At 30.6% G+C, this 12,247-nt stretch overlaps 1 protein-coding gene across 8 annotated transcripts; it reads right to left on the minus strand.

Annotated features, from left to right (window-relative positions):
* Positions 1-12: 12 nt before the first annotated feature.
* On the minus strand, positions 13-8,603 carry LOC111705000 (cell division control protein 42 homolog). 8 transcript variants are annotated; one of them, XM_023477420.1, is made up of 11 exons: positions 8,198-8,274; positions 7,647-7,731; positions 7,326-7,364; positions 6,090-6,161; positions 5,410-5,468; positions 4,585-4,666; positions 4,458-4,479; positions 4,105-4,183; positions 2,786-2,875; positions 486-528; positions 13-127 (listed from the first exon to the last, which is right to left on the minus strand). In XM_023477420.1, exons 1-11 carry the CDS (start codon positions 8,239-8,241, stop codon positions 59-61), a joined length of 684 nt encoding a protein of 227 aa, XP_023333188.1. In that variant the 5' UTR covers positions 8,242-8,274; the 3' UTR covers positions 13-58. The 8 variants fall into 8 exon arrangements, with proteins under 8 accessions (XP_023333188.1, XP_023333185.1, XP_023333184.1 ...); XM_023477417.1 differs by lacking the exon at positions 13-127 and adding an exon at positions 134-238 and having other exon boundaries at positions 4,588-4,666; positions 8,198-8,603; XM_023477416.1 differs by lacking the exon at positions 13-127 and adding an exon at positions 134-238 and having other exon boundaries at positions 8,198-8,583.
* Positions 8,604-12,247: the final 3,644 nt, after the last annotated feature.

Genomic DNA, 12,247 nt, shown 5'->3' on the forward strand with positions numbered 1-12,247 from the left:
TTTAAAATATAATTATTTTATGTAACGGAAGGTTTTATATAAAATTCTCGAATCTCTTCTAGAATAGTTTACAATTAAATGAAAATTTAGTGCATTCTTCAGGACCAAACAAAAGCAGATGCATGGCCTAAATATGAAGAAATTATGCATATTTGATTATACAGGGTGTGTATTTTTCATATAAAAAGTGTACTCCATTCTTTTCATTCCTTCTTTCTTCCTTTCTTAGGACGTCGACCTGCACTATACTTAGATATTACTCAGATCAAGGTGTAAAAACACTTTAAAGGTGCGGCTAAACAATTGCAAGAGATTAAAGCTGGATTTGAAAAAAAGTTTTAAAAATCAGTATAAAGAACTAACAAATTATTAAGAGAAAAAAAAACAATTATGATTAAGGCCTTATTTTTTAAGACTTTTTACATTAAATTCATTTCTTATTAAAATCAAAATTATCATTTAAAAAAATTGAAATAAAACAATACCTTTTTAAAAACTGGGTCTATACTGTCGCTTCCTAGTTTTGCACTAAACATGTAAAAGATAAAATGAAACTTAGGATTTTAACTATTTTTTTTTAAATTCTGTCTCGAAGGTATATTTTTTTAACCTGTTATAGGATGTTAATATTTAATTTTTTGGTTCTAAATATAAGACATTCGCCTCACTTCTCTAGTCATAAGTTTATATTTCACACTCCTCTGTCGCTTTAAAGTAATTCTAAATTTGCGGTACAGTGGGACTGCAAAGGTTGGCCCAGCTCGGAAATGTACACCGGACATTCAAATGTACACGGTTACACCAGTGGGTCGTGATTTTAACCCTTCATTTTCATTGTACCTCAAAAAACGAAAAATGTTGCGGACAATTATCTGTGTAAGTTGGTGGGTTTTAAACTATCGTAAATGTCGCCATTTTTTTTTTCTGGGCCAAATTTTTCAATTTTGACAGCAAACCTTCCAAAAATCGAAACTGACAGATATAAAATGAAAACAAATTTAAACAATCTTATCTTAAATAATCTTGTTGACTTGAAAAGTCACTATAATAAAATAAAGAGATCTAAAATGGATATTTCTAACATTTATTTAAAAAACGAGTGTTTTGAAATATTTGCATTTAAGGCGGAGTTAAAATTGGTTGATTTAGAAATTAACAAAGGAATTAATGCTGGATATTAGATGGCGCTTCATGGAAGTGTTGTAGAGCTTCATGTTGGTGGAGCAGATCCGGGAACTGGGACAACAGGGCTTATCAATGGATCGAAGGCAATGCAACTCGAGATAGCAGAAACTTCGGTCAGATCCGTTTTAGTTTCCTAAGTAAGCTTCTCAAGAAGTTAATAGGGAGATCAGAGGTGAAAGCACGCCTGCTTTTAGTTCAGTATCTGCATCATCAGCCTGAAGGAGTCATGGGGGGTGATGTAGAGCTTCATGTTGGTGGGGCAGATCAACAGGTGCGTTGCGCTGAGTATCTGCATCATCATCATGAAGGAGCCAGGGTTGAGACGGAGTTGTGAATGTCTTGAGTGTTTATAGCTGACTGCCGAGGCTGGGATCTGTAGAAGGGGGGGGGGGAGAAGAAGCGGGGGTTACATGTGGGCTTCATGGCGGAAATGGATCTTGAGTATACATGCATCTAGAGAAAAGGCTACGGCATTTGAGTCGGAAAAATCGTCTTCCTTATATTTTCGAATTTGTGTTAACAAATCTTTGCCTGAACTAGGATTAATGGTATTGTGACAGTATCTTCAATTTACCCTCCGTTCTTAAAGTTTACAACGGTACCCTTTAAAACTGATCCTCTACGTCCGAGAACTCATGTATTTATTTCTAAAATGGGGACAAAATTGCCGAAGAGTACATTTTGAACTCAACAAAGCTGACTTTGAATATATTTCTCGAAAATCCTAAATATTCAATGTCCAAAGCAGTTTTAAAAAATTCTAATGTAAATATTTATTTTCTGCGAATTCCGAAAAGTAAGTATCAATATTTCTGGAATATAAAACAATATTTAGAAAAATGTTTATCACAAAACAGTTAGCGTACAAGGATCATATTCATTAAGACACATGTGCATTGTGCATGAGCGGGGGAAGACAGGCGGCCATGAGCCACCACTATTTACCCTTTCGTGCCACGTATTAGCTTTTTTCTCTTCCGGCAGCCATGAGCCACCACTATTTCCCCTTCCGTATCACCACATTTGACTCTTCCGGGCAAAACTACTTTTTAAATGGTATTTTTAGGGCCTTTAAAGTGTGATTTTAAAAAATCCAGCCGCGTCACACATAAAAGCACAACTCAAACTATTTTTTCAATTCTACTTAAGATTAATATTTTGCGTGTTGAATTCTTAAACTGTATTACATTGCAATTTTTGGCAAATTTGACTGAGTATTGTATTGCATCTTGATATATCACAAAGTTGGTTAATTAGTGATCAATAATTGAATAATCATTAGAGTGGAGAGTTGTTGTGCAGACAATAATGGTGAACAGCATATACAATGACCCCAACCTTTACAGGTCGATTGATTGATTACTCAGAAATATACACCAATATGCAGCTGTTTGGTTAACTAATCCCTTCAAGGCCACTCAGACAGGGTGGTCCGCGTCAATAATCCTTTCTATGCTACCTGTTCTGTGGTTTTAACGAGTGAGGACGGATCATCTAAAACTTTGTGGCATTCTCAAGTTTATGAACCGGTTTTCTCAACTCCAACTAACATTGACAGCACCTATATCCATGTTCTCAAATGCAACGTAATATTACACACCTGCAATCAATTAATCCATCCACTAAACCACGGTTTAACAGTTTTTCGACATCTCGTTTCATAACTATCTCAGTTTTTCTTGAGAACCGCCTTATATATATAATTAGAACAGAAGTAAATACATATAAAGGACTGAAAATCAGAGCTGAAAACTTTAGAATTGGATACCGTTAATCCGATCGCGTCATCTCAATATCCAATGTGGACACTTTTAATTTCCTTCTCAATCCGCTCTTTTTCTTTCTTTCTCTCTCTCTGTCAGTTTCCGACCAATAAGAGTTCACTTAAATGGCGCGCAAAATTTTAAATTTTCCGACCTTTGTGATTGGCTGATGTTCTGGAATCTCCAAACCCCACTCGATTGGTTTATCTTTATACACATATATGTTGATATAAATTTAAGATGAAATTAATCTTGAAATTAACAAAAAGAGAAGATCAATTGCATTGATCACGTTATTCACAATTCTAAAGATTTCAGCTCAGATGATTAAGAACAAAATGCTGACCAAATGAATTATGAATGATTAATGATAAAAGATTAATTATGAATGATGATTGATGAGTGATGAATGATGAATGATGAGAAATGAAAGATGAATGATAAATGATGAATGATGAATGATGAATTATGAATGATGAATGATGAATGCTGAATAATGAATGATGAATGATGAATGATGAATGATGAACGATGAACGATAAATGATGAATGATGAATGATGAATGATGAATGATGATTGATGAATGATGAATGATGAATGATGAATGATGTATGATGAATGATGAATGATGAAAGATGAAAGATGAAAGATGAATGATGAATGATGAATGATGAATGATGAATGATGAATAATGAATGATGAATGATGAATGACGAATGACGAATGATGAACGATGAATGATGAATGATGAATGATGAATGATGAATGATGAATGATGAATGATGAATGATGAATGATGAATGATAAATGATGACTGATGAATGATAAATGATGGATTATGATGATGATGAATGATGAATGATGAATGATGAGTGATGAATGATGAATTATGAATGATGAATGATGAATGATGAATGATAAATGATGAATGATGAATGATGAATGATGAATGATGAATGATGAATGATGAATGATGAATGATGAATGACGTATGATGAATGATGAATGATAAATGATGAATGATAAATGATGAATGATGAATGATGAATGATGAATGATGAATGATGAATGATGAATGATGAATGATGAATGATGAATGATGAATGATAAATGATGAATGATAAATGATGGATGATGAATGATGAATGAATGTACCTGGCCAAGGTGCCACCTAAAGCTGGGTTTACAAGATCTGATTTAGTTCCAACCAACAGTTTTATTGCATTTGGATTCGCTGATAATTATATTTTCATTACAGAGACTGTAAACGTTATTCAAGGGATTTTTATTTAACGAAGAAGGCATGTCCGATTTACAACATTACCTCTCTAAAAGGGTGAGCTGGAAAAGACGACGCTACCTTCCACATTATTTATCATATTAAGGTTTCAAGAGTACCCTTGTAAATCGGACGCACCTCCTTAAAACGATGGGGCACTTTAAATTACTACGACAGTTCAATTAATTGAATACAAATTTTAATATTTTTTTGATGAAAAGCTATTTACCTTGATTTATTTCTGGAAGCCACTAAAAAACATTTTAAGATTTTCATTACTATATAAATACCATGGTTAATTTTATTTTGGAAAAAATTAAAAAATAATCATTAATTTAAAAAGTTTACATGTTTACCACGTTTTTGACATTTTCAAAAGAATCTTTGCTGGCGAGACTGAAACAAACCAGGAAAACGTCTGTTCCTGGATACTGTAATCTGAATGAAGAAATATCCTGGATACTGTAATCTGAATATAGAAATATCCTGGATACTGTAATCTGCATATAAAAATATCCTGGATACTGTAATCTGAATATAAAAATATCCTAGATACTGTAATCTGCATATAAAAATATTCTGGATACTGTAATCTAAATATAAAAATATTCTGGATACTGTAATCTAAATATAAAAATATCCTGGATACTGTAATCTGAATATAAAAATATCCTAGATACTGTAATCTGCATATAAAAATCTGGATACTGTAATCTAAATATAAAAATATTCTGGATACTGTAATCTAAATATAAAAATATCCTGGATACTATAATCTAAATATAAAAATGGAAAAGCGGGATAATTTTTCAAATTTTTTAAAGTAGAAGTATGTGTAACACAATTTATTAAAAAAATTCAAGTATGGTTCTCCTAGAATTTAATAAATTCTATTATCATCAATCAAACCTGTCAGAAAATTCAATTGAAATTTTAAAAAATTGGAAAAAGCTAAACAATAATATTGAATTTTTTAAATTATGTTATTTTTCCCAGCTGCATAAAATCCACAATTTATGTTTAAAGAAAACCAGAACAAGAATTATCATTTAGATAGAAAAACGAAGATTTTTTCTATGGCTCAAACAAAAGTTTTTAAAGAATATTGTTGTGAATCTTTAATCTTAATGTCATTTAAAAAACGTTTATCTTTAAAAAAGTAAACTTTAAAATGAACCAACCTTCGTATCCTATCAAACTGTTCCTGGCCTGCTGTATCAGACAGATTTATCTGATAAACCTAAACAAAATTTGCTGCTGTATCAGACAGATTTATCTGATAAACCTTAACAAAATTTGCTGCTGTATCAGACAGATTTATCTGATAAACCTGAACAAAATTTGCTGCTGTATCAGAGAGATTTATCTGATAAACCTGAACAAAATTTGTCAGAACTCTCACAATGGCTTGTATGAAGAATTACAACTTGCATCGTCCAGAAGTCAAGAAAAAATCGTAACTTTTCTAATTATTATTCTCAAATCAAATTTTAGAGCTATTGATCACTGCTTTTTTACCATTTACAATATATCTACAAGAATGGCCAAAGGTTTTGTTTTACTATACGGTCCTTTCACTCTAAATTACAAAACTAAAAAATCACTTCTTTGGCACAACAGTTAGATAGCTGCCAATGAAGCGACAAAAAATCGCTTATACTCAACAAAAATTGATCATTTTGCAACAAGCGATTTAACTTTTTCTGCCAAATATGAGAATTTTTTTATTTTGTAATTTATATTGTAAGTGCCGTCCATTTTTAACATCTAGAATCAGTCTTCCAAACTATTTTTTACATATTTTACATGAGCATTGATATTGATTTTACATATTTTACATGAGCAATGATATTGATTTTACCTTATCTAGATATGTTAGGTCTACTGTATGGTTCTCAAATATTGTTGGTATATACATATCAGTTGAAAATTTCTAAACAAAAGTTATGAATATTGTATTGTAACAAGCAGTTCTTTCCGTTTTTAACATTTAAACTTTTCTTGGTTTCAATAGGCTCCTAAAATGTGCTTGATTAGTTCTTGAAATGTATTTTCTAAAAGTTTTATTACTTTACCAGGTTGGCCTTGCAGTCCAAGCTTTCTAAGCTAGATATTTTACAAGGCTATATAATATAAAAAAGTTATAATCTCTGCTATGATGTTTGTATGTCCTATCATATATACAATTACAAACCCCTTGACCGATTTGCCTCAAATTTTGACTGAGGAACTCGACAGAACCACGGAAATGTTATTAGCTTGGATTAAAATTCCTTAGCTAGTTAAATAGGTTGACCCTTATATAGAAAACTTTGGATTCGCAAGCTAGTTTTATATACATATTCCATAGATGCAAAATATGGACTGACCAACGATAGGAAAATGCGCACTGAAACGATTTTTCCTATCGTTAACGATTTTTCATATTGTCCGTTTTTTCAAGCTACATATTCTATCAGAGCCAATATTAAGTATAATGTAAAGTTATAGAGAATAAAATATTACGATAATATTAAAAGAGTTGGAGCTCCAAGAAGGACAAATATCTTAAAACGTAAAAAGAAACGGATCAATTATAGGATTACCTAATTAGTAAATTTTATTGAAAAAGTACTGTTTATTTATGTTTTCTTTTCTGTAACAAAATTTTCGAGAATTTTCTATAATCTATTTATAACTCATTTTGTCTTGGAATAAAGGAATCTTTGTAACATCTCAAACATTCTAATTCATATATCATAGAATTTAAAGAATTTGAGCCGCGGCTTAAATATGGTTGGTTCCACTTAAAATTGTATCAAATGTTTCAAGTTTTAAGCCGGCGCTCAATAAAAACCGGGTTTTCGCGGATTTAAGCCGGGCAGCTCAAATTCATTAAATTTGGACTCAGGTAGCATTAACCTTTGTTATTTTAAACTTTTATTATTTGATCTAACAGAATTCATATTAATTTTGAGATAAAAAAATCAGAGTTTGTTGCAAAGACTCTTCTTTCTAACAAAACCCTTTTTATGATTGTAAATTAATGAAAAACAGAAAAGGTTTTGGGGAACCCTTTTTTTATTTACTTTTTGTAGCATGAACATAATCTATTTACCTTATCCTTAAAAACCTGACAAACTGATGTTTTTCCAACCTGAAATCATCACAAAATATTTAAATTTTACAAACTTCGTAATTGTATTCACATTATAATCAGTATTTTTTATATTGTGAACTAGCCACACACAAAGTAATAATAAAATAAAATAGAAATTACGTTTTCTTTAGGAGCAGCATTTACTTAAAGAAAACTTCACTTAAATTCAAGTTTGAACCAAAAATAATAATTAAGATCAATATTCTTTTGAAGATGATTTGAAATAATTTTCTATATCGGTTCAATGGTTGTTATTTTTTTATTGTACAATCTACTTACTGCACCATCGCCTATAATGACAAATTTGAACTTGGTTCGTCCAGGATTTCGGTTGACCGGCTCTGGAGCAGGGGCACCATCAGTCCTGGTTAGAGGTGGGCATAGTTTTTTTAGAACAAACAAAAGTTTTAGAACGAACAAAAGCTTTAGAACGCACAAAAGTTTTAGAACGAAAGAAATGGATGGATGGATGGATGGGAAAACGATTGACAAACGAACTGAATTGTTCAGGGTAATGAGAAAAATGATCGTTTTTTTAAAAAAAGAACATAAAAAACTATCGTTTTATGCTGAACGAACGAATTTTCTAAAAGATTTGGAAAAACTTTCGTTTTTTATAGAATTAACAAATGATTTTATCGAACGAACGATTATACTGAACGAACGATTTTACTGAACGATCGTTCAATGAGAAAACGAAGGAAATAGATTAAAAATGAACTATAATTTGGAGAATAAACAAAATCTATTATTTTTTTACGATTAAAAGAACGAACGAAATGGGTCGTTCACGAAAGATGAATGAACGAAATGAAAAAAGTCGAACATGCCCATCTCTATTCCTGATTTCAAAGGAGTTTGTGTTTCCAGACATTGGAAAATATCTTTAATGAAATTATAATAAATGCTTTACAGGTAATACCATATATAGATCTTATTTATTTGACCCTGCAGTTGTACATTTCCCATTCCAGCTGTGATCTGATCAAGGCTGTGGTACTTGTGTACTTATTCATAGAACGCTTATAACAGTTTATAATTCTAAATGCACGCTGCTTTGTGGTGAACATTTTTTTTAATTTTATGTATTTTCCTCAGATAAAAAATAGATTGATTAGTGTATTGCATATGTCTCCTTTAAGGGTTAAAATTTGGCAAGGTGTTTGGAAATCAAATATTTAGAAGAAATTAATTTATCAGATTTTTTGTACCGTTTAAAATTCAAACACCTCAAACTTTAAAAAGGGAACCAAGCTATTTTTCATCACAAAAGTTCACCGAGAAAAGGTGTAATTTCGTTCAATCCGCTGAACACGAAAAATATTCTAAATTCTATAAAACACATATGTATTTTACACTTTACACTGGTTTACCAATAAGACACTATTGTTTCTATGTAATTAGATGAAAAGATAAATAGCTTTTTTCTACGGCTTAACAACAAACAAATTAAGTTTCGCCTTTTTTAGTTTACATTTAATTAAGTATCTTTTCTAAACAAACATGTTTAGAGCTGTGATATAAAGAAAATTTGAATCACTGAAATGCGAGCTACAGAAAATAGATTTTTTATAAATGAATCAGTTTGAGTTGATTGTTCAAATTATTGATAACAATATCACTTCCGCCAGAAATCATTGCGTAAACGTTTGATTTGCTTTCTTTTAGAGATTTATAATTTCCAATCCGTAAGGTATCATATGTTGTATCGTGTATCGTGTATCGTGTATCCTGTATCGTGAATCCTGTATCGTGTATCCTGTATCGTGTATCCTGTATCCTGTATCCTGTATCGTGTATCCTGTATCGTGTACCCTGTATCTTGTATCCTGTATCATGTATCGTGTATCCTGCATCGTGTATCCTGTATCGTGTATCCTGTATCGTGTATCCTGTATCGTGTATCCTGTATCGTATATCCTGTATCGTGTACCCTATATGGTGTATTCTGTATCGTATCATGTGTCCTGTATTTTGTGTATACAATATTCGGTATTCTGTGTTATTTTTCTGTATTTTGCATTGTATTCTGTATTTTGTATCGTGTATCATGTATCCTGTGTTATGTATCAATTGTCATGTATGTATCCTTTATTTTAATCCAAAATACTTAAACTTGAATTATGTTTTTATTTTAATACAAATAGTAATCATGTAAGTGGTTAAAGTTTTAACAAAGATAAAGTAGTAACTTAAAATTTTCAATTGAATCTTCTAAACTTTATTCGATTAGAGCAGATATCAGAACATTAAATATCTTTTCCAGCGGCTAATCCCGATCGTTACTAAATCTCTTATTTATTCTGATTCATCAGTGTTAGAAAAAAACCAATGGAAGATCCTGTGATTAAAATATTTAAAAAAAACGGATTCAAAACGTATTGAAATAAATGGAAATTTCATCCATTTTCACTAAATTAAATGAGTTATCTCTTACATGGAGGGAGAAAGCCAACGTTTTTTGGAAATTCAAAAGCAAGAGCAATCATTAGATTTAAACATTTTATGGCTCTTTGGAAAGTCTGTGACAACAGAAAGCAGATTAGACAAAGAAATATTGCACAACCTTTCGTACAACTATCTTCAAGTACTGATTGGCATCGCAATGAGGCTCGTTTTTTAACATACAAAGTTTTTAAGATTTTTTAAAGGCCGGCTTCACAAGAATCGGAGAGGAAAATCCTATTTCAAAACTGCGTGCTGGACAAGTTTGCTTTTGTTTTACTCTGCAAAATGCTTACTCTGAACAAAGATATTGACTAACGATTTTTCAAAACGAAATACGGAAAACGATTTTACTAATTTTTTTGAAAAATCGTTTTGCACTGGTTCCATCGCACCGTGCGTACCAGAGGCTCTAATTGTTCCTTTGTAATTTCAAATGAGCCTATATGTAATCAAAGAGGGGTAGGGTCAATTAACACAGTTACCCTAAAACCCTTTTTTTAAATCCGCACGCCACTTAAACGAGAAATCACAATGTTAAATACAAATTTTCTCAATGATATCCAGGATATCTCATTTTTCAATGATATCCAGGATATCTCATTCTTCAATGATATCCAGCACATCTCAATCTTCAATGATATCCAGGATATCTCATTCTTCAATGATATCCAGGATATATCAATCTTCAATGATATCCAGGATATCTCATTCTTCAATGATATCCAGGAAATCTCATTTTTCAATGATATCCAGGATATATTAATCTTCAATGATATCCAGGATATCTCATTCTTCAATGATATCCAAGATATCTCATTCTTCAATGATATCCTGGATATCTCATTCTTCAATGATATCCAGGATATCTCATTCTTCAATGATATCCTGGATATCTCATTCTTCAATGATATCCTGGATATCTCATTCTTCTATTATATCCAGAATTTCTCATTCTTTCTTAAACAGACAAACCTTTCAAGTTCTTTCGGCTATTTGCAGCTATTTAAAAATACAACAAAATGTTTTTTTTTAAATTTTTATTTGAGAACAATATCAATATTGAGTTTTATAATAATATATATATATTGGGTATTTTGGCTCACATTAGGAGATTTTTTTCTTTTAATTATGCAATCTTGATGGAGGTTGTTTGAAAAAAATTAAATAGCACAAATATAAATATTAAGTTTAAAGGAACTTAATCTTTGCAAAAAACTAAATAATTCATGGTTTGAAAAATCTCAGATCTTCGACCTCGGGTTGCATTATATAGGGTTGATAATCGTTTTTAAAAACGATCGTTTTTGAAAACGAACCACTTGTTTTGAACTTTCAAAAAACGAAAAACGAGTGTTTTCTAAAAACTATCCTATATCTAAAAAACGAAAAACTTCCATTCTTGAAAACGATCGTTTTTAAAAAAACGATCGTTCGCTAATGAATCTGAGTTTGTTTGAAAACGACTGTTTTTGAAAAAACGATATTTTTTAGTCGTTTTCATAACGAAACGATTGGTTAAAAAAAAGGAATCCATCCCTAGTTTCAAGATATAAAGATTAGAAAATTGGAGTTTGTGAACATAAAAAATGTGAGTGTACATTTAGATATGTACTTTTTCACTTACAGTACAATGAGCCAGTCCAAGGGGTACATAAAGATAATTCATATGAAGAACATTTCCATTTTTAAGATAAATGTACATAAATTGTACGATTTTTTGTTTATTGAAAACATTGATTTGTGCATGTTTTCATTCTCAACTTTAAAAGAAATGTTGGAAGAAAGAGAAAAAATTATACAAAGTTAAGAAAAATTGGACTTTGTGAGTAAAAATTAAGAAATTAAGGAACGAATTGTTTATTGTTTTTGTTTTTTTACTCATTTTTGTTTGTAACATTTTAAAAACGAAACATCACTGTCTTATAATTTCTTGCTTAAAAAAATAAACCTAGAGAGATTTTAAAAAACAAAACATTTTGAGTCCAAACTATCTAATCTTGCTAATACTGATATGAATATTGAGTAGAGTACAGTACATAATGTACTTTTAAATATAAAATCACATTTGTAGGTTTTTCTAAGGAAGTAAAGAGAGAATATGGAGAAACTGTGCATATATAATATACACAGAATAAAAATACTTTTCACTGATATATATATATATATATATATATAAGAACTCAGATTTCGGTCATTTGATAGACTAGAAAAATTAGTCCCAATAAAACATTTTCACTTAAAAAATTTAAATTTAGAAATAATTATGCTTTTAGATATTTTGATTTTTTAGAAAATAAATTAATCTAAAGGAACTGAGTTCTTGCCACTAACTAAACTGTTCGATTCCCTTTATATTTGCAACTTGATGGCGTAATCCTTTAATATTTCAAACTTGAATTTTTTAATCTAACATATAGTGTGAAATATCTAAG

Source organism: Eurytemora carolleeae, unplaced genomic scaffold, assembly GCF_000591075.1.
Source record: "Eurytemora carolleeae unplaced genomic scaffold, Eaff_2.0 scaffold637, whole genome shotgun sequence".
Lineage (NCBI taxonomy): Eukaryota > Metazoa > Arthropoda > Copepoda > Calanoida > Temoridae > Eurytemora > Eurytemora carolleeae.

Coding starts and splice junctions, on each gene's coding strand:
- LOC111705000 (XM_023477416.1), bottom strand. CDS start 8,241: ATGTCTGGAAACACAAACTCCTTTGAAATCAGGAATAGAGATGG. Junction 2,876..4,104: donor TTAGGTGGCACCTTGGCCAG/GTACATTCATTC, acceptor TATATATATAAG/GCGGTTCTCAAGAAAAACTG. Junction 239..485: donor TAGACCCAGTTTTTAAAAAG/GTATTGTTTTAT, acceptor AGTATAGTGCAG/GTCGACGTCCTAAGAAAGGA.